This window comes from Haemorhous mexicanus, chromosome 7 (assembly GCF_027477595.1).
Source record: "Haemorhous mexicanus isolate bHaeMex1 chromosome 7, bHaeMex1.pri, whole genome shotgun sequence".
Taxonomy (NCBI): domain Eukaryota; kingdom Metazoa; phylum Chordata; class Aves; order Passeriformes; family Fringillidae; genus Haemorhous; species Haemorhous mexicanus.
This window is the reverse complement of record NC_082347.1, coordinates 14,304,057-14,326,998: the sequence shown is the minus strand read 5'-3', so window position 1 is coordinate 14,326,998 and position 22,942 is coordinate 14,304,057. Positions and strand designations below refer to the sequence as shown.

Genomic DNA, 22,942 nt, shown 5'->3' with positions numbered 1-22,942 from the left:
GCAGCTCTTTTGGGGCAGTGTGTATGGCTCCTGTGTACTTGTATGGCACCTTCCTGGCTCTCTGAGCAGATGGCCAAGAGGAGCACTCACGCGAGTGATAAGCACCACTTTTTTAACAACTATTAACAACATTGTGAGCTGTTAACAACAGAGCTTTTAAGAATAGCTGTAGGCAGTGTTTGTGTGTTTTAAAAATTTATGTACCAAAAAAAACCCAAACTGTTTAAGGAAGAAAAAACAGTTACTTGGTCCCATGGCTTTGATTTGCAAAGTCTTCATAATGTATTCCTTTCAGATCAAACAAGGGTGTGTGATTTCAATTGAAAGAACATGGAATTAAAAGAAATCAGCATCAATTGCAAAAGGACACTTAAGTCACAGTTGATGAAAGTTCAAGGGTATTTTAAAAGCATTAGTTGTTTTTGAAGATGCATCTTTGGGGTATTTATCTCCACTATTTATTTCTTCCTTCACTAGAAAGAAAACAAGACCAAATTAACATCCAACTGATTCCTATAAAAAACATCATCCTTGAGTAGAAGTTAAGTAATAGCAAAAATACTTTAGGAATACAATTTTGATGTCATTCTTGAAGTTACATTATTCTTAAAAACTCAGATACTGGGACTCTGCTGTGACCAAGTCAAACTGTGGCTGCTTGATTTCCAGAGCAATCGAGTAACCTTGAAGATGGATGTTTCACATACAGAACATTCTCATGTGATAGGTAAAGGTGGCAATAATATTAAAAAAGTGATGGAGGAAACGGGATGCCATATCCATTTTCCAGACTCAAATAGGAACAATCAAGCAGAGAAAAGCAACCAAGTAAGTGTTGTTTAATACTGAGCTCGTTTGTGCTGTAATCCCTGAGAGTATAAAACATTTCTAAATTTCTCTCATCAGTATGGGTTTTTTGGGGATGGTGTGTTCATATTCAGGGAAATAGATTTTTGGTTTTTACACTGTGTGGAAAGTACAGAGCTTCCTAAGTGAGCAAATCTTTAAAAACAGATGGAAACAATTTGTGATGGCTCATGAATCATTTTAATTTTTTTAAGCTAAAATTACTTTGCGCCTACAGAAGTCAGCAACTTAGTGTGAATGGTAGAGAAGTGGTATGAAAAAATCTGCTTTTGTAATTTTTTTTTTCCTGTTCAACACAATGACTTATTCAGCATGTTGATTGATTTTTTTGGTGCTTTTTGCTTATGGTGTAACTTTGTTGAAGACTAAACTTAGCAAATAGCCAGCAGAAATGAATGTCCTATTGTAAAGTTCAAATTCATTAGAATAAATCATTGAGCCTGGCTTGTTCATCTTTTCTAGTGCTAGTATTGGTGGAATGTTTACTTTCAAGTTCCTCATCCTTGAACTTAGATTTCCCACTTGTGCATCCTAATGGCTGCTGAGCAAAATGCAGTAATTCCAAAACATTCAAGAAAATCTACTGTTGTCTGAATATTAGCATTGAGCACATGTATACAGTAATAATTCCATTATTTAACCTAAAGCACCGTATTTTTTGATGTATTTTTTTTTTAGTTGCTTAAATATATATAACCTAAGATGCTGAAACATTTTGTTAATATTGGCTATAGTTCTCAGCTAGTGTTTAGAGAACAATTAGGATGTCAGCAAATTTGAAATGTGTTGATTTTTTTCCTTAGATTTTTTTTATTTTTATTTTAAGGAGACCACAGGTATCTGAATAACTTCTTCATGCCTCACTTGAAAATATGATCCAATGTTTTTCACATTCTTGCTCTTCCAGGTGTCTATTGCAGGACAGCCAGCTGGAGTGGAGTCTGCAAGAGTCAGAATTCGGGTAATGCTCTAGCTCAGTGTAGTGTACCCCTAAAAACACTTGTCAGGGGAAAAAATGCATAGTTTGGAGAACCCTAGGGTTGTCTGCCTCTGTCTGGTAACAGCAGAAATGTAGGAACAAATGTGAGTATCCAGATGAGAAATATGCCAAGGATATTGTAACAGTGATTCACATTCTGGCTGAATTTTTAATTGGCCCAAAGTGGGTCTTGAACATGAAGTCTACACTCTAAGCAAGATGTAAATTAATTCCATACTGTAGAAAATTATATCTTAACTTACCTACCACAGATGGCCTGTGGAAGCTCAGGCATCCTGTGTGAATCTATGACTTGGGAAAAGCAATTTCTGCTTCTCACATTTTAACCATTTTCATGTATAATTTGTGTAAATAATTCAGTGTCTTTCTCCACTTGTAGCTATTTTCTATCTTTTCCTTTTAGTTTCAACTCTTATGTGTATTTTGGAATAGATAATGAAAAATCAAATAAATTACCAGAAGCTTACAGCAATTTTTGAGCCAGACATGTCACACAACCTTATTCCACATGCTCCCACTATTTTGGAGAAAAAAAAAATCAACTAAACAAAAAGCTTCTTCAAAAAAAAAAAAAACCTGCTCTAGTATTCCTAGAAAAAAGAGATGCCTTTTTCCAAGTGACAGTATATCTTCATCCATGAACTCTGGGCAGAGGATGTGTTTTGTCAGTTAAATCATCACTGACCAGTACATTATGATTGAGGAACAACATTGCTGTAGTTTGAGTATGGGTCTGGTTTTCAATATCTTTTCTTCATTGCTGTTGTAGGAGCTGCTTCCATTGGTACTCATGTTTGAATTGCCTATTGCTGGAATTCTCCAACCCATCCCAGATCCTAATTCTCCAACCATTCAGCACGTGTGTCAGACATACAACATTTCAGTTTCCTTCAAACAACGCTCTCGAATGTATGGTGCTACAGTCATTGTCAGAGGGTCACAAAACAACACTAGTGCTGTGAAGGTGATTCTGCTCCTAAGAAGGTTTCTGAATGAATGTCATATATTTATAATTGATATGTCTAAGATGGTATATCTTTCCTCGTCAGCACATGTTGCTGTGTAATCACTTGTAAACCCTGAGGGTTTGAATTTTTTTGTATACTTCACTTTTACAGATGAAGTGTAAAAATGCATAGAAAATAGTTTTAAGTTTAGGATTTAGCATTGTAGGTGGTGAGGTTTTAATCCAGTGTTCGCCTCCTGCACACTTGCTCAGGTTTTCAGCAATTCTGGAATACTTGCTGGTCTTAGCCATCTTTTAATTCAAAAACAGTGCAAACAAAAACCACAAAATACACCTCCCATCTCGAATTATTCATGCTGCTCTCTTCTCAACATGCACACAAATATATAACCTTGAAAGTTGCCCAATCACTCTATAAAACTGAATCCAGTGCTTGGAGGTGTGAATTTAACAGCCAAGGCAAGGAGCTGCCAGGAGCCTGTTCATCTTAATAAAGTAAAAAAGTGTTCTTGTTAGGAGCTGGCAGTAGGAGAGATTGATAAGAGTCCCAGATGGGTGGATCTCAAGCCAGTAAGAACATCTGAGCCCAACACCGAGAGGAAAGTTTTGCAAGTGTACCTACCCAGAGAAATCTCTGTTGACTTTCTGACTGCCGTTGTGGCCACAAAATGTCTGTTGGGACCAATCCATGTGGTATTATCTTACTGCCTGTTACAGAGTGGCAATTAAATGCTGCATTTGGCCATAAAATGGGACTGGTGGGCAGGGTTAGGTGTAATTTTTTACCTTTAACAAATTGATCGTGGTTTTAAAACCAACAGCGTTTTCGTATTTTGCCTGTGGAGTGCATGACAAGAAAGCAAGCCATCTGAGTTCTCCTTTTGTGTGCCTGTGGGCCCTGTTTCACTGGTTTCTCCCATTTCCCCCCAGGAAGGAACAGCCATGCTCTTGGAACACCTGGCTGGGAGCCTGGCCTCTGCAATCCCTGTGAGCACCCAGCTCGACATCGCAGCGCAGCATCATCTCTTTATGATGGGCCGGAACGGCACCAACATCAAACATATCATGCAGAGGACTGGTGCTCAGATCCACTTCCCTGACCCCAGTAACCCACAGAAGAAATCCACTGTCTACCTCCAGGGCACAATTGAGTCTGTCTGTCTTGCCAGGCAATATCTCATGGTAAATACTTTTCAGTGAAGCTTGTGTGAAAAAATTGCCAGATCATAGAAAATATGCTTGCTCTGCTTGTATTTACAGGTCACATGTAAATTAGCTTTAGAGAGGAAAGATTGCTATTCACACTGCCAACAGCTGATTCAGTTTTTGTCAGGGTTTGTAGTTACTGAAAATATTTTTAATCTCTGGTAACATGACTTGAAAAATAAACTTTTTAATTTAAATACAACATAAGTAATTTAAATTTACAACAGTATCTGAGTAGAGGCAGTTTTCTGAAATATTCTGTGGGTGTTGGTTGATGGGTTGTGTTTTATTTTGCCAACCTGTCTTTTCTGTGTTTGTCAGGTAATTAGATTTCTTTTGAGGGAAATGTCAGGAATTCCTTAGTTCTCATGTAGGCGAGTGTTCAATGAAATTGGGAAACCATGGGAAATAATTACTTATTTTGATGTCTTACATTCTACATAGTACCACAGCCACAATTCTATAAGGCCTTTTATAAACGGAGCTCTGGTGGTGAATATCATTATTTGTTGGAGATTTTTGTTATATTGGCCTTTAAACTTCACAACAGCCTTTAGCCATCATTTTAGTACTAACATATGTACACATTTTTCATATACGTGACTATTGAGGGACAAAACGTGTGAGCACTGGACCATTCCCTTTTGGGGTTTTTACTCTAAAGCTTTTGAATTTTAAATGTGTGTTACAGATGTTGTCTGTATCTCTAGGAAATATCTGCATAGCTGATCTAGAATGGGGAAGAGAAAGGTAAAAGTTAAGACTTAGACAGTGGTGAATTAGAGAGTTTTTTTACAAGTGTTTTTCCTTATTTGAAACAGTTTAACGTGAGACTTTTAGTATGGCAGTCCTGACATCATTTCCTGACAAGACTGTGCTGATTGGAATGTCAAATATTCAGTGAATCATTTCACCCAATCTCTTTGTTCAGAGTCCTGGGACAGGAAGATACACATGTATTCTTGCATACAAAGAAATGGCTTTCCCTAAAATGCCATTCTTCCTGGTTTTTCTGAACTTACAGAAATTTCCATACATCATGGTGTGTAAATGTTACAATGTCTGTAGTTCAGTTTATTGCTACCATTTTTATGGGAAAATGGCCAGTTACAAGTGCTAGCAATTTTTTGTGCCTTCCTTTTCAGGGTTGCCTTCCCCTTGTGCTCATGTTTGATATGAAGGAAGAAATTGAAGTAGAACCACAGTTTATAACTCAGCTAATGGAGCAGTTAGATGTCTTCATAAGCATTAAGCCTAAGCCAAAACAACCAAGCAAGGTTCGTGCAAAGCCAATATTTTCCTTTTAGGCTTTCATAACAAAGTTTTCAAGCTTAAGTGAAATGATGAGTCAAGATGAGTTGATGTGTGCTCTTCCCCCCCCCCCCCCCCCCAAGTTAATGGATCATAAACTTGTGAAAGCCATATGTATTTTCTACTTGAAATACCAGTTTAAATGATCCAGTAGCTCTGCTTTGGGGTGATTTGACTGTCATTAAATGCTTAATAATAACGAAATTAGCTTTTGTATAGAATACATTGATAAAGTAGGAGGTGTTCATTGTAAAATATTAGGCCAGTGTAGATAGGGGACTCTGTGTTGTATAAAATGCCAAAGCAGGCAATAGTGTTAAAATTTCAAATTTTCATTCCATTGTGTCAGTATGTGAGCTTCCCTGTGTAGGGATATATTCAATCAATACAAAGAAACATCCTGTAGAAAATGTACAAGAAGCAATTGGGTTTTGTAATTTAATTTTCCAGAAACTTATTACCTTATTCTCAGACAGCTATGAATTTAATGGGTAAATTTAAATAAATAATTGGGGTTTTGTCCACTTCAAGGTGGACAAAAAGTAAAAGGTAAAAGAGAAGATATTAATTATTGATTCAGTTTTCTAGCTCTTGAGGTGCTTAACATTTGGTCTACCAAGTAGCACCAATGTACTATAGTAATTAATTTTCTTAGAGAGGTGTTCCATCATTCTCCTTGCAAATCCATGTGAATCCCTAGTCTTGCTCTCCTGAACTTCACACCCCTGAATTTAAATAGTTGTTAATGGATGCTGTCTCATGCTGTCTCACACTGCTGTGATTGTGGTAGCCATGCAAGGGTATGAGGAAGAATTATCTGTGTTGCAGATCTGTGTTATGAGCAGTGTTACTCACTGGTTTTCCTTTTTTTGTCATTGTTTTCTTTCCCTGCAGTCTGTGATTGTAAAAAGTGTTGAACGAAATGCCTTAAATATGTACGAGGCACGGAAATGTCTCTTGGGACTTGAAAGCAGCGGAGTCACCGTAGTATCAAATCCCTCTACTGTCTCCTGCCCTGTTGGTCTGTCTTGTCCTGGTTTGGATATTTTGTCCTCAACAGGACTAGGACTCACTGGGCTTGGTATGCATTCCTTATATTTATATTTTCTTTAATATAGTTTTGTTTTAAACTTAATTCACTCGTACTAGAAAAAATTACCAGAGGTGTGTTTTGTGTAAGGAATTGTGTTCAAGTGTCAGAGAATTAAAGCAGCCTATGGCCTCTCAAGGGCTTGTTGTTATACAACTTTTCCAAGGCTTTTGTAATCAGGTGTGAGACTCATCCCTGTAGAAAAATCTCTGGAGTTGTACAAACCAGTCAGCTGAAAGGGAGGGAAATACAGGTGAGGTGGGGCATGGCTTTTACAGCTTCTTTGGCTGTGTGATGTCCCAGGCTGTCCTGAATTTGGGTGGGTGCTTAAGCTTAGCAACAGTACTGGAAAGGTAACATAGCAAACACCACATTTCAGGTCAGTATCTCACTGTAATTGAGGGATCCATGTGCTTCTAGTTTAGACCTTACCAGTAGGAAATTTAGGACAAAAATGACTAAACTACTTAGCTTAATTTTAAAGAAGCAGCTCATAGTCCAGACTGAAATTACCATTTTTTTTTTCAAGCTCTGCAAATACGTTTGTATCAGAGATGTATAGATGGAGTTTCTAGGACCTGTGTCAAGATTTATCACTAGATTCTTCTGGGAATACTTGGATTGTCTGTGTTCTCATGTAACCAGCACTGTCCCTTGTGACCTGCCATGCAGGAGTGCTGTGCAGTTCCATCTCACATGCTTCCCTCAGGTCACACAGGAGAAAGTGTTTGTGCCATTTGACTGTGATTTTTAATGCTGCTTCTGTGACTGTTCTTGTCATGATGCACTTTGTAGGTTTGGGGTTTTACCTTTTCAGTGTGTAATGCTGAACTGCTTTGTGAATGCTTTTGCATGAAGAGCTGGTTTGGGGGAAAGTTTTGGGACTGATCAATGCATTTGGGGGCTCATTTGCAGCCTGTATTGAAGCTGCAAAAAGAAATTGAATTGTTGTTAGTGTGCAAGAAGTGGTTGATTCACAGGAGCTCTGAGAGAAAGGTGAGGTGGCAGTGATGTGGGGCAGTACAGTTGCTTTCTTGTCTCTGTGATGCTGCTTTGAAACAAGCCATCAGAAGCAGCGGAGGAGATGCAAAGGGATGCTGGGGCTGAGAAGCAGCCAGTGCAGACTCTGTTATGACAAGAGTTAGAATCCAGTAGAAGGACATAAAAGATGCTCCAATTCTTCTTGCCCAGTTTAAGAACAAGAATTCTTAATGTGCTCTTAATGTGCACCAAATGAGCAGCAGGTTTAATGTTAAAATTAGTTTGTGAAATACAGGCTGATGCAAATTACCAGGGGGCTTGTTTGTTTCTTTTCAATTGGTACTTCTGTAAAAAATATTTTCCTGTAAGTCTAAACTAAATATTTGTCTTGCATAATGTTTTGCAGGCCTTTTAGGTCCAACAGCCCTGTCAGTCAACACCTCAACTACTCCAAACTCTCTGTTGAATGCCCTTAATAGCTCTGTGAGCCCTCTGCAGAGTCCAAGTTCAGGCACGCCCAGTCCCACACTGTGGGCAACATCTCTCGCTAACACAAACACCACAGGTCAGTGGAAGTTTAATGGGAATTAAATGAACTGTGCAACACCAAGTTATTAGAATTGCAGTTGACAAGTCGAGATTAATTAATTATTTGGATCCTTAATTCCTACACTTTTACCTTAGCACGGATGAATAAATATGCAAATTTAAGGTTGTAACCTAATATGCTGTCACAGGCAGAATTTTCATCTGTTTTATGTAGAAAACAAAGTTAACCTACCCAGTTAAAGCATTATGGTTTTGGCATGCAATTCTAATGGAAACTTTTTAGTAAAGTATCATAGCTACATAAAAATTTAGATTAAAAAGTGTAATGCCTGAGGAAGTTAAATGAGACACTTAATCAGAACATAACTAAACGTTTTTACAGGTTTTTCTGCTATTCCACACCTAATGATACCATCTACTGCCCAAGCAACCTTAACTAGTATTCTGCTCTCTGGAGTGCCTAATTATGGTCAAAACACTCCATCTCCACCACCAGGCTTGACTCCTGTTGAAGTCCACGTTAATGGCATGCAATCAGAAAGTAAAAAAGGTTCACCTTCTTTAAATGGTCACATTAAGGTAAGTGATACTACACTGGAGAATCCGATTTCTTTATGCTAGACCCCTACTAAGAAAAGCTGAGAGAGAAAACTAGCTATATTAGTAGATTTATAAAGCTTCTAAGTTTAAAAATACACAACAGTGTTCTTGAATGTGACTTAAAGATTGAGAAATAGAACATTCAAACATGCTGTTCTGCTGTACCAGGAATGAATTTCTCATTCTCCTGTACAGATAGAAAGGAGAAATTGCTTCAATATTTCCTTAAGCATAAAAATCACTTCAGTGATTTGTGACAATCTTTTCAGGCCTCAAATATCAAGTATGCTGCACTGTCTGCCACATCGCTGGGAGAAAACGTGTTGAGCACAAACCACAGTGATGGAGTAAGGCAAACAAGTGCTCATGGTGCCTCAGAACCAGTGACTGCCAAGGCAAATAGTGAAGAAGGTGAGATTTTGACATTGCATTCTTTTGTCTGGTAGTGTTTGTACAGTCTGTGTACAGTTCATGATACAAAAATGGAATGATATTCTCTCTGAATTGGTTTTGCAACCATGTTTAAGGAAAATATTGCTGGATGTCCCAGATTCATTGTCAAGGAAAGTAAATAGAGCCTGTGGTAACTGAGCTGCACTGTTGATAGAAACACCTTAAATCAACATGAATGCACTTGCAGCATTTTACTTATTCCCTAGGAGCAGAGGCAGATAACCAATGAGGGTTTTTTACAGCGCCTTAACTAAACTCTGCTGATTTAAATGATGTTTGATTTCTTGCTTTTTAACAAGAGGAAATAATGTTACTAAAAAGGTTTTTTTGCAGAAAATTGTGTAGCTCTAACCTAGATGACACTGGGAAACAATTTTGTGTGTTTTGCAGCAGCATTTCAGTTATGCTGCCCTTTAGAAGCTTAAGTACTTAACTGTCCCCATCATTCTTGGAGGGGGGAAAGCCAGCCGCACTTCAACTTGAGCAAATACATGTAAAGACCTTGTTTCTCTTGTCAATGCTGATCAAAAAGATCATCTCTTATTTAGGGTTGTGGTTGTTTGAAATGCTAATTTGAATAAAAGGTACATTGCCAATTTAGGGTGATAAATATTTCTAAAAACATTCAAATGTCTTCAGAAGAGGACATTTGAACATAAAGTGGGGGGAGCTCTTATTTCAGCAGAAGTTACCTGAGCACCTGGAAAAGTCTATTAAAACTTCGTATAAAATCAAATTTCTTCAGAATACTTAGTCACTTTGAATTGTCAGTCTTCACATTCATTGTTAATGAATATTACTTAAAATAAATATTTTAAGAAAGAAAATACTTAGTGTGACTACTGTTTATGTGAATACTGACCCCTTTTTTGTGCATTTGAACTTGTACATCTTGACTTCTTAACCTTGACCTGAATACAGTCCTGTAAGGAGGAAGAGGAGTTTTTCTCCCATAATTCATTCCCTCACAGAGCTCCCTAGAACACAGCAGGGTGGTTGTTGAAATCTCCTTTATTGGCCTGGTAGGTTGCAATGATGCTTTTGTGGAGGTGGGCATGCCTCGGAGTCCGTCGCACTCAGCGAACACCAGTGACCTGAAGCAGATGATGAGCTCTTCCAAGCAGGCCTGTGCCAAGAGACAAACGGTGGAATTACTGCAAGGCACCAAAAACTCCCACTTACAGTAAGCTGAGTGTATAAACACAGATTAGGAGAGCTTCCACAACATAAGATTACTTCACATGTTTTTGTACACAGACGAGGTGGTTCAGTCAGTCATAAGACTCAAAGAACTGATTTAATTTGGCCTTGATTTTCCATCACTTTAGGCATTCATATAGCCCCCCATCTGTCTGGTAACTGCAGACTTTGAGTGCTTTTTGTTCATCCTATTTGACTTTGAGTTCAAAAATGTCTTTCCTCTTCCACAAAAGAATGAAGGATCCTTGTCAGAGGAACTTTCATTACCTGTTTCTAAAGTATATGCTTTTGCTTCTTTATTGATTGCTTAGAGAATAATTTATGACAGCTTTTTCCTTTTGTGTCTACCTGAGGCTGTTTTCTTCTTAGGAAAGCTGTGTTCAGGGCATAGCAGCCTGTTCTCAAACACTTGTCTGAGTGCTGATTTTGGTTGGGTTGGCTCTTTAACGACCCAGCAGTGGGAAAGGCTTGTTTGAGTCATAATACATCTTGGCAACACAGGTTTTGTTCTTAATGCTGTGTTTTTGTCCAGTGTACTCATGTTCTCACTGTTTGTTTGGGAACTGTTTATCACCACTCTTTTGAGACACATATTTTCTTTTGCTTCATTTATTTACACTGTCAGGGCTATGATATGTATTTCATTCTGCTTTCACGGTTTAAAAATCCAAGGAATCCTGCTAACCAAATTTGGTTGTTTGTGTGTCTTGTTCTTTTTGTTGAGGACATAGTGCTCACAGTTTCCTTGGGGACAGTAGTTTACAGCTTCTAAAACATTATCACTTTATTGTATTTGCGGGGTGCCCCTGTGGTAGGGAGGAATGATGAATTTGACTCCATGTTCTCAGAAGGTTAATTTATTATTTTATGATACTATATTATATTAAAGAATGCTATACTAAACTATACTAAAGAATACAAAAAGGATATTTACAGAAAGCTAAAAAGATAATAATGAAAACTTGTGACTCTTTCCAGAGTCCTCACACAGCTTGGCCCCAGTTGGCCAATGAGTGAAAACAACTCACAGCAGAAACCAATGAAACAATCACCTGTTGGTAACCAATCTCCAAACACATTCCAAAGAAGCAAAACACAGGAGAGGCAAATCAGATAATTATTGTTTTCCTTTTTCTCTGAGGCTTCTCAGCTTCCCAAGAGAAAAATCCTGGGCAAAGGGATTTTTCCAGAAAATGTGAATGCCACACTTTTTAAATAAGAGTTTATACTGTTCTTGAGTAGCCCTAAAATGTGGCTGAGTTTAGGGGAAAAAAAAAGATTTGCACCAAGAGTTAATGTAGGCATGAAAGACTGCAGTTATTGAAGCTGTGAAAGCAAGCAGAGCCTGTGTCAACTTTCTTAGTCCCTATTATGCAATCTTTTTTTATCTTACAACAACGAACCTGTTAGAACTGCTGGCCTGAGCAAGGCTAAACAGGAAATCACACTGTGTGGGATTGCATGCAATAATCCCAGATACCAGACAGCTCAAAACAGAATCTATAAGCTATACCTTGTGTTTGGTAATACAGGAAGGAGAAACACTTGTTTTCCTTCACTGACAGAAAAAGGTACAGGAGAGCTGACACATTTGGAAATACTGCTAAAAATGCTGAGTTCTCTGTGTACAGACATGTCTCAAACTTGGCTGCCAGGCTTCTCTGGGTGAAGCTGAGTTAGCAGAGCTGCAGTGAGGTAACCCGAGCTCTGTGCCTTTGTCCCGCAGCGCCGCGGACAGGCTGCTAGCCGAGGCCGAGCTGGGCGCCCCCGAGAGCCCCGTGGCTGATAAGAAGGCGCCGGGCAGCGAGCGGGCGGCCGAGCGAGCGGCAGCCGCCCAGCAGAACTCCGAGAGAGCACGTCTGGCTCCGCAGCCCTCCTTTGTAAATATGCAGGTAGGTCCCCTGAATGAAGCCAAGAAAATCTTGCTGCAAATTACAGTAACTTCACTCTGCAAATCTTGCTAATTGCAGAGTGAAGTTACTGTAAAATGCAGAGGTGGCTATCCCTGGAGACTGAATTGTCATTACCAGTTCAGTACAAGCATTTACAGCCAAGACATCAGATGTTTCAGCTGAGGAGTGGGTTGTCAATGAAAAGTCTTGAAAACAGGACTGCTCTTATGCTTCTGTTGAGTAAGAAAAATTTAAGTACATAAAATTGTGTGGCTGTATTTGTCTCCACAAGCATCATTTGCCTGTTAGAAATCTTACATTGTCACTTGGAGAAAATTATAGCTACAAAATACATATTACAACTTTTCATATGCAGTGACAGCTTGGTTAATTACAGCCTACAAATATAAACTACTGCCATGTTACTGCAAATCTTCCCAAAGAGGGAGGAGACCCCTTTGACTGTTTGTCAGGAAGCAGTAACAGGGCTATTTTCAGAGGAGATCTGTTGAAGTGTGGGCATAACCAGACTCTATGGAGTAGTGGAACAAGAGGCAGACTAGTGCTTGGCAGCCCTTTTCTTCAGTTATTCCTCTAGTTACTTTCAGTAGAGAATGCAATACTTCAGGCTAATATAACGTTTTCATAGTTTTGTGTTTAGATTTCCTAATTTGTAATTCAGCAAAGTGTAGCTTGTTTAATCCAGGGGTATTTAAACTTTACCTCTTCACTAGGTAGACTACAAGCAAAAGTTCTTTAAATTCTCTCAAAATTTACTTTCTTTTCCTTTCACAAGATGAGTGCATGGAGGAGAACCAAACCTGAAAGATTATTGAAAATAACTGTGGTGTCTAGATTTGCAAAAATATATTATCTTTTTTGTACTGCTAAGAAATGTTTTAAATGCTAAGAACAGATAGTTAAGGAAGAGAAACTATGCTTGAAAGATACCTTATTTAAAAAATGAAGAAAAAATTCTTCCTAAGCAGTTTGTAAATACTGCTGCAGCCTCACACATATGGAAATCAGATAGTTATTAAAAATCTTTATCTATGTTTGAGTGAATACTTTAAGTAACTAAGCCTCTAACTGGGCTACCATGAAAATATTGTGCAGTATTTCAGATTTCTCCTAGATATATTCTCTGGCCACTTTGAAAACATTTGTTTTCACAGAGATAAGTACTGGAGTGACATTTAGTTAGAATTGCAATTAAATTATCTTCTGCATGTTTAATTTTTAGGCATTTGACTATGAACAGAAGAAACTACTAGCAACCAAAGGTATGTGGATGAACAGTGACTTCTGAAAAGTTTGTTAGCACATGGATGAAATGATTTCCTGAAGTTTCAGTTTTGTAATGTGATTTTTAATAAAATCTGAAAGTGGTAGTGAAATATTTGTATATTAGCTTTATGTTCCAAAAAATTTCTTAATACCGACCTAGTATAAAATACAATATAAGCCACTTGCAGATGGGATGTGTAAGTACATCCACGTGCAAGTGATCAATATGGTTTTTAGAGAGCTTATTGCTCTAACACGTCACTTTATTTGGATGCAAGTTCAACTTTAAGGTGTTTGCCATATCAGCTTAATGTCCTCTTATTTCAGGGATAAATTAAGTTGTAGAATTGGTAAGGGACTTAACCATATCTTTGACCCTTTAATCAAATAAACCAAATTACCTGTTCACCAAAAGAAAACCAGAAGGTCCTCTCTTTGAAACAGATATGATTTTTTTTGGCTTCAATGCAGTCCTCTGGGATTTAGCTATCTTCTGGCAGAGTAGATTGCTTTAAGGAAGGGTAGGATTCAAGCTGTGCAGCAAGCTTGAATGGAGATGTTTAGGGTTTGCTGTTAGCAAACATCATTTCAGAATTATCTTCCCAGTACCTTGACTAAGGCTGAGATTTACTGATTTGTCTCTGTATTTTCAGCTATGTTAAAGAAGCCAGTTGTAACAGAAGTGAGAACTCCAACAAATACATGGAGTGGTTTGGGGTTCTCGAAATCAATGCCTGCAGAAACTATCAAGGAACTAAGGAGAGCAAATCATGTATCATACAAGCCTTCCATGACAACTACATATGAGGTATATAAAAGTATACTGTAATGAAAGTTTACTTTTAGTGAATGATACAGTTGTTTCTCTTGAGAAATGTCTAACTTCTGTAAAAACAAAGCCTTGCAGATAACTGTTCTAAATATTTTTTATGGTGAAAAATATTTCTTACATAAATATTAAGGCATATGGAATACATTCAGCCCAACACACGAAGTTACATCTGTTTCACAGATAAGTCACAGAGCATAGATGTCTGCTTCTTAAAATATATTTGTTTAAAGGAGCTTTGAACAACTTGCAGGACCAAACAACTTACAGTTGCAAACCAGCAATAGGGAATTTGTAACCTAATGAAAACAGAGTATATATGACAGATAAACTATATAATGTGTATCACTGCATGGTGGAGGAGAACAGCAGAATAAGCAGCTCATCTTTCCTTCTGTGGACAGAACTGGAACAGCTGTCTCTACTTGCACTATTCACTGGGCTCAGAATTTTCCCAGGCAAAGGCAGACAGAGTCCAGCAATTCTCTTCGGAGTCCCAGCATGGAAATCTTGCAGGGAATTTGTTCCTTTCTTCTCAAAGGCATGCTGAAGTTGTTTTTTACTGTGCTTCCTTGCTGTAATCCTTCCCAGCTTCCATGAAGACACCTTTTTCTCTCCTGCTTGTATGCTTCTTGAAGAAGGGGACTTCATAGTTCTCTAGGATATAACTGTCTGTTAATGCAAAAGAAATATTCAGCTGGGATAAAAATGTGCCTTGGTGTTCTGCACTTGGCATATCAACTTCCTGAGCCATTCAGCTACAGGTAGTAGGCTTGGCTACACAAGATGCAGTAGTAACTAGGGGAAAGAAAAAACTGCAACCAAAATCTCCAGTTTACTTTTGCATGCTTTCCTGTCTTGGTTGAGCTGGGGTGGGGTTTTCCCCCAGGCCTTGATGTCTAAAATCTCTGGATAGGTCTGTGAGTCTAACCTAGAGCAGTGTTTCTTCAGGGATGCCAGTTTTACTAAATAGTGTAAAAGATTGTCTCCTAAGTAATACTTTTCAACTGCAATTTGGTACAAGTTTATAGAATTAAATTGTTAATTTCCATAGTTTTTAGGTCATGTAAGTATGTGATAAGGTCAATTTCTTTTGAGTATGTTTCTATGGAATATTGCTCACTTGTATTGCTACATTCTGACTCACAGTGATGAGAGTTGATAATAAGTATTTCACAGGTGTATACAAAAATCTATTTAAAAAGACCCCAGACAAAACAACTACAAATTCACACGGCATTGCAGAATTGTTATTGTAGTATAGTGTGCAAGACTGTGGTCAAGTAGTCTGTACTTGATCCACTTATCTTCAGATAAATGTTCTGTTATGTTCTCTTCCCTGTGAAGGGATGTAGTCAATAGACTGCTTTGTCTAGAATTTGTGTGGGAATTTGATACCATGGAATGTTTTGGAAACAAACTTGGAAATACCAAGCAATTTATTTTGAATCATGTTCTTTAAATAACTTTTGCTTAAAAACTGTAAACTGCATGTGTTTGAAGCACACCTGCTGTTTTCGTGTCCGGTTTGCAATTACTTGCCTATTGATCAACTGCCAGAAGAATGTTTGTGAGTGTTAAAAGCCGCTTTCTAAGCGAGCTGCTTCAAAGAAAACATCTGAGTCACAATGAAAGCTCTGTTTTCAGCCCAGATTTTCTTTCTGTGGTTTGCAGGGCTCATCCATGTCTCTCTCCCGGTCCAGCAGTCGGGAGCACTTGGGAAGTGGCAGTGAATCTGATAACTGGAGAGACCGGAACGGGCTTGGACCCAGTGCTCACGATTTTGTCTCCTCAATTGGCAGCCCCAAAAGGAAACAAAACAAATCAGGTTAATAAGCTCTTATTATCTGCTTAAAAGAAAATCATCATTTGGATGCCAGTATTTATTTTGATATGAATGTATCCTGACTTCATTACAGATTTAAATTACTGACACCTTGTAATTACTTTTTTTTTACAAATTGAGAAGTGTAAGCTTATGTAACATAATACAAATAATGGTCCAAAAGGAAAACTTTTAAGGATATTTGTTAAATGCCAGACATCCTTGCTGAAAACTCTTTGCTGTCATGGGAGTGGGTTTTTCAAGGTGTACTGAAAGCAAACCTGTAAAAAGGCTTATTTCTAGACTACTCTCATTCTGCTCTGTTGCTGATGCAGCAGCAGCCAGGGCCTTATTGGGCTATTTGCTCACTAGTGAAGTCATAATCCTTGCTGAAACTGGATTTTAAAGCATGAGTCTCCTCATGGGGATAAAATTTACAAGGACACTGTGTAGTGACAGGACAAGGGGGAGTGGCTGCAAAGAGAGTAGGTTTAGGTCAGATATTATGAAAAAATTTTCACTGTGAGGGTGCTGAAACCCTGGCACAGGGTGCCCAGAGAAGCTGTGGCTGCCCCTGCATCCCTGGAAGTGTCCAAGGCCAGGCTGAATGGGACTTGGATCAACCTGGGATAGTGGTAGATATCCCTGCCCATGGCAGGGAGTTGGAAAGAGATGATCTTTCAGGTCCCTTCCAACCCAGGCAATGCTATGAAAAGAAGCTTGCCTATGTGTTTGGCATGGCCTAGCATGATTTTAAATACTGGTTTCTGTGGATACAGGCTGTATGTTTTGCAATTACTTTTTAAAATTTGTTTGAAGTTTAAAAATTGAAATTTTACTTTAGTTGAACTCTTCAAAGTTTTATTTTTTACATAAGTTAATAGATGCCTTTCTGAAAGAGTGAAAACTGGAGGCAGAGAATACTAAGTCCATACTACCTATCTGCTTTATGGGGAAATAAGTACTGTGGCTGTTTATACTTTTTGTTGTTGCTTTTTCTTTTAAAAGTGAATAAGCCTAAATCCCAAACTCAAAGTACACGCATAATACAATTTGGATATGGTAAGAAGGGATAGCTCCAATTAGAAAAAATATTAACAGTTTTAAAAAGCACATTAGTTGAGCTGTGAATGGCTGCACATCGTATTCTAAGTACTTGAAGAACTAAAGAGATGACAAGTTTATTTGAAATCAATCTATTGATGTTTTCAACCTAATTGGACAAAAATGGAAGTTCTAGGTTAATTAAAATAATTAAGGATTAAAAATGTGTTTACATGTATGTTAGAAGAAAATTAGAAACACAAATACATTGGCAATGAAGGACAGTGTTCTGTGGCAGCTGTAGATTTCCCAGAAAATAAAATGTGTGGATAAAGGGTAAAAGAAACAGTGATGAGTTGGATGGACAAAAGTAGGTGTATAGAAAACAAACACCGGTACTTAATTAATAAAAAAATTGCTTTATGTTGCTCATTCTCTCAGACCATTGGGAGGCTTTTTCTTCCTGAAAAATAAAGATTTAAATGCTTTGTAAATGTAATGATCTAGCTGAATACAATGTTGGTGGAAAACCATGCCCTTCTGTGATTGTGTCTGAAAAGTGCACTTGTTCCCTTCCAGCTGAACACTATCTCAGTAGCAGTAACTACATGGACTGCATTTCCTCGCTGACAGGAAGCAATGGCTGTAGCCTCAACAGTTTGTTCAAGGGATCTGATCTGCCTGAGCTCTTCAGCAAGCTTGGTTTGGGCAAATACACAGATGTATTCCAGCAGCAAGAGGTTGGTGTTCCTTTGAGAGGCACCTTTGTGTTGGTAGGATGTTTTCCAGCAGTAGCTGTGCTGTCTCTTCACCAAAAACCACTTAGAGCTCACTTTGTGACAGGATTTTCATGAGCTGTTCTTTCAAAGCTGGGTCATACATCTTACAATTGTGGTAAATACTCAAAACCTCAAGACTCATAAATAAGACCAACTGATTTTCTCTGCTTTTCCTGAACTGGTTACTTTTAAATTCCTCGTTTTCTGTCACAAACGTAGCAAATTGAGCAACTGTGTGAAGCAGCCATTGAAAAGCCATGATTGCTGTTTACATGAGTAACTGGAAAAAGGAGCAGGGAAAAAAATGAAGCTATTCTGAACCACATTTATTACTTAATACTTTTGTAGAAAGACTTGTTTTGCATACTTTTCCTATTTTTTTTATTCTAGATTGATCTGCAGACATTCCTCACTCTTACTGATCAAGATTTGAAAGAGTTGGGAATTACCACTTTTGGTGCCAGAAGAAAAATGCTGCTTGCAATCTCAGGTAAAAAACACAGAATACCATTTATTGATTTTAAGCATTGTTTGTATTCTTCTTACTCAAATTGTGTGTTCATAGCCACCAAAGGAAAAAAAAAAAATCTTGGAAAGACTGAAAAGACTATAGTCTACAGAGGTAATATTAGCTTGCCCCTCACCAGAGGTGCTTAAACCCAGGCTTTATAGAGCTTTCCCCTTACCTAATAAGAGCTCACTTGCAGTAGTTCTGTGAAGCTGCAGCTTGGTAGAAAGTTCATCTCACATTGAGTTTGATGCCCCAGAATTGTGGGTCCAGGAATTTCTGGGATTACAGGCACTGCAGGATCTGAACAGCACTACATACCAGTTACAACTGGCATTTCAGCCTTTTGGTTCCCTGTCCTCCATTTTATTGATTAGCTGAGCAGTCATCCTACTGGGGAAAAGTGCCTACTTTTAGTGGACTTTGCGGTTTGTTTTGTTTTTTAGGTTTGCAAATGTGCTTAGCTCAGTAGCAGTCTTGAAAATCTGTGTAATCTCTCAGCAATTTGTATCTAGCAGAGAGTTTGTTTACAGGGAACAGGAAAGAGGGAAAAAGAAAAATATTTTAGATGAGCTATTACTAATATGAGATTAGGGTTCATGTTTAAATGAGAGATTAGCATCTGTTTTTTTCTGAAAGTCCTTGTTAAAATACTGCTTCAGTTTTATGTTTAAAATAAGGAATTGTGAATTGAGAAATTATCAAGTTGGTAACAAGCTTTTCTGTCAATCTCAGTCTGCACTTCATGGTTGGGCTTCCAGGAAGATTGCAGTGTTTGAGTATTATAAGAGAAACTTTTTAAAGTTTCAGCTATGTCAATTTGATCTAAATCAATATTGCAAAAAATTATCTACTTCACACTGTATCAGTACCAAATAAGAATTATCCCAAGTAGAGCCCCTGAGTCTTAAGCTGATGCTCTTAATTATCCTGTTGGGCTGTTTGTTAATTCAATGAATACCTCACAGATATTTTCAGTGCATACCATATCTGTCTGAAATACTTTGTTTGTTCAAAGAGAAGTTGTGCATTTGGTTGACATGAAGCATTAAAATGAATTTCTGATGGGAGATTTCTGTGGGTGTGCTTGCCCCCTCCAGAACTGAACAAAAACCGAAGGAAGCTCTTTGACCCATCCAACATCCGTGCCTCGTTCCTGGAAGGTGGAGCCAGTGGGAGACTGCCGCGCCAGTATCACTCGGACATTGCCAGTGTCAGCGGGCGCTGGTAGCAGGAGGCTGGGCTCAGAAAGCAGCTGGAAAGATGGACATGGCAATCCTGTGGACAGCCTTCACTGCACGCCACCCTCTGCACTTTGGGAGTTTGGGTGTCAAGGACCAAAGCATTTTGTCTGCACAATACTGTGCCAAAAAATCAGAGAGAACACATATTGTCAGTTGTCTTTCGAAACACCAAATGTGGGTTACGTTTTACTCATGTAGATTGGACAGAATTTGCAATAATAATAATAATATAGGGTTCTTTGTTTAGTATTTTATTACCTATAACTATAATGTATGCACTGAATTTTGTACTTTGTTGAATGAAGGAAGAATGAAGAGCTGGGATGCCAGAGAGCATAGATTTGGCTTTATCAAGATGGATTTTTCTGGTACTGCTTAAAATAATTATTGAGGTCTTTCTGCACTTTACATGTTCTGATTTCTTGTCCTGTGGAAATTTATTTCTCTTTCATTTCCATATCAATTTTTATATTGGCACTAATCAAATTTTTTCAGGTGTTCCTGCATTAAGTCACATCTCACTATAATGGTACTAGAAACTGGTTCTTATGCAGATTTTTGATTTTTCTCTCTCTGTCTCCCAGGTAGTTATCTGAAGAGATTGTTCCAAAATCAAGTCACTTGGTAGTGGACCAGTCCTATTATGCTCTTATAAAGCAGTCTAATGCTGCCTGCAATAATACTCACTGTAACAAATGCAATGAAAGACCAAAATGGACCTTGCAATATTAACCCTTTTCAGTCAACATATTTAACTGCTGCCTTTATGCTAGAACTGTTTTTAATGGTTGTCTCAAAGCAAAGGGCTATTTTTAGTACCCTGCCACTAAAGGACACTTATTTATATCAGACTTTTATTTTTAGATTCTATACACCTACAATACATAACAGATTAAACTGATCTACTGCAGGTTTATGGTAGAGACCAAAAGGCATTCATCAAACTAGAGCTCTGGGCTGTCAGTTTGATTAAACAGACAACTAATCTAATTTGACAAGACAGCACTGTTGCCATTTAATAAATGACACATATTACTTACATGACTATGCATGCAGCAATGAAGCGACCTACAAAAAATAGGTGTAATAGCATCTGTTTTGTTCAATCTAGATTTGTAATTGTCAGCTGCAGAAGTGCTTGAAACTCTGGAGATGAACTATTTCTGAAACAAGTTATGTTCAACAGAAAGAGTCCATGTTATAAGTGGCTAGAGCTAAATTTCGCATTCTTATACTGTGAAAGTCCGAAAGATTTGGCAATGTTATTCCTCTGTCTTTACAGATGTTGTGTTATGGGTTTATGAAGGGTTTCAATGTAATGAAGGAATCCATAAAGTGCCTCTTTATGCTATGTCTAGTTTCCAAGCATTAATTGAAAAGCATTCCCATGAGAAATATTGTGAATTACCTTACCTCTACTGTAATGTATTATTTATGTTCAATGTATAAGCCTTTTGAGATGGACATAAACCACTGTCAAGTGCTCTTAACAGAAGGCATTAGAATAACATTTACAGTAGTTGGGGTTTATGAAAAAATGGGTTGAGAGAGTTTTGACACTTTCCATGGGTAATTCTTTCTTTTAAGGTGAGAATGCAAAATGATGTATGGCAAAAATTGCACACACAAAGGGAATTTTAAGAGACTATTACTTGAGGGCATAGATGATCAAGCAATAATATAAAGTCTTGTTAGCTAAAAATTGCTGCTCAGTGCTCATTTCAGCCATATCTACTTAATGGTGTATACCTGGGTGACTTTCCCTGTAGATCAAGTAGCAGCTTTGTCTGGTTTTAAAATGGCACTGCAGATGTGACTGGCTAAAGCTGTTTCTGGTACTCACACAGTTGTTCACAGCAACTTCCTCTGCTCAATGCCAAGGGTCAATATCCACGTGTCTAGGAGAGATTTGTGTGTGTGTCTGTGTGTATGCTGCACAGGCAAGAGCAACTTCATGGAAACCCTCTTGGAAGCCACCACTTCTCATTCTAAAGCTATTTACACTTGTGCTTACTTCTAAGCACCGCAGATAGTTCCATTCACACAGACTATTTATGTGCTTTCAGATAAGCTGTTGTTTAAATGTTTGCATTTGCAAGCCCAGTGCTTGCAAATCAAATTGTATTCAGACTCCTTATTTCATAAAATGTTTTTAATGAACTAAAGATTCAGCAACACTTTGTACAGAATTTTCTGCAACCCCTTCTTGCTTATTTTGCCTAAAATTAAAAGCATCCTAAAGCTTTGCACTCAGATTTTTAGCCTTTTGTAGGTACATGCTATCTATCCAGACGGTACTATACTCAGAAACTGATTTTCTTACAGTATTAAGTTGATGTGGTCTTTTGCTGAGCAGTGCTTATTTCCTCTACACCAAAGTGAAGAATTTCCCATGCACAACATTATTTTTCAGTAGGGCTTCACATTAAAAAAAAAAAAAAAAACCACACTGGAAGTAAAGAAAATTCTCACTTACTTTGATTCCACAAAGGGAATAAAACAGTACAGTGTATCGTATTGTTAGTGTTACATTGTGCACAAATATTTGACTTGCTACATAAAATGTTAGTTTTAAATCTGTGCCTTAACAGTGACCAGTTATCTGTAAATATAGAGCAGATACAGATTGTATTTTTGTGGGTTGTGTCCTTTTAGTAATTTTTTTAAGAAAATGAAAGTTGAAATTAAAACATTAAAAATGGAGATTTTCAAAACTAATCAGTGTTGCATAAAATAAATTTATATAACTCCCTTGTATTTCTGATTGGTTCATTAAGTATTTTATATAGACCCAGTTCCAGGGATGCTTGCTTGTTAATAAAATATAAAAAGCACTATTTGACATAACGGCAACATGTTTCTTTCACATGTTAATGCTTTATGTGTTTTACTGTTCTTTTTGTATCACATAGTGTCTTTGTCTGGCTTTTAAGTGAGAATGCTTTTTTGGGGTGCCTCTCCTTAATCTAAGGGGAGTTAAATTATGACAGGTTCAATTCTGAGCAGGTTTTAGTGGTTTGGCTCATGAATTCTGTTCTTCCTTTGGTCCTCCCATTTTAATGACTGTTTTGGTCAGGTTAGCAGAGAGTTGTGTGTTTTCACAATGGTCATTCTACTGTCACTTCCAGTAAGTGGTGGGGAGGGGGAAGGGAATTTTTTCTTCAGGCTGCTGGGACATGACCAGTCAGCCTGGCCAGAGGCACAGCTGTGACTTTGAGGTGACATGCACACAGCAGGCACAGTCAGTCCTGTTGTTTGCTCCACAGCTGCTGGTACAGGTTCAGTATTGCTCTACCTCTCCATGTGCTCT

General features: G+C 38.0%; 1 protein-coding gene across 3 annotated transcripts in view; it reads left to right on the top strand.

Moving 5' to 3' along the window:
* BICC1 (BicC family RNA binding protein 1) overlaps nt 1-22,389 on the top strand; it is a 90,056-nt gene extending 67,667 nt beyond the window's left edge. For all 3 annotated transcript variants that reach the window (XM_059851162.1, XM_059851163.1, XM_059851164.1), the window contains 17 exons: nt 670-828; nt 1,775-1,828; nt 2,637-2,831; nt 3,765-4,016; nt 5,186-5,317; nt 6,246-6,432; nt 7,829-7,987; nt 8,354-8,550; nt 8,841-8,982; nt 10,051-10,207; nt 11,951-12,116; nt 13,360-13,399; nt 14,057-14,211; nt 15,907-16,060; nt 17,681-17,841; nt 18,271-18,370; nt 19,489-22,389. In XM_059851162.1, coding sequence (XP_059707145.1) covers nt 670-828; nt 1,775-1,828; nt 2,637-2,831; nt 3,765-4,016; nt 5,186-5,317; nt 6,246-6,432; nt 7,829-7,987; nt 8,354-8,550; nt 8,841-8,982; nt 10,051-10,207; nt 11,951-12,116; nt 13,360-13,399; nt 14,057-14,211; nt 15,907-16,060; nt 17,681-17,841; nt 18,271-18,370; nt 19,489-19,619 — 2,541 coding nt within the window. In that variant the 3' untranslated portion in view covers nt 19,620-22,389. The remainder of the gene's footprint in view (nt 1-669; nt 829-1,774; nt 1,829-2,636; nt 2,832-3,764; nt 4,017-5,185; nt 5,318-6,245; nt 6,433-7,828; nt 7,988-8,353; nt 8,551-8,840; nt 8,983-10,050; nt 10,208-11,950; nt 12,117-13,359; nt 13,400-14,056; nt 14,212-15,906; nt 16,061-17,680; nt 17,842-18,270; nt 18,371-19,488) is intronic.
* Nucleotides 22,390-22,942: the final 553 nt, after the last annotated feature.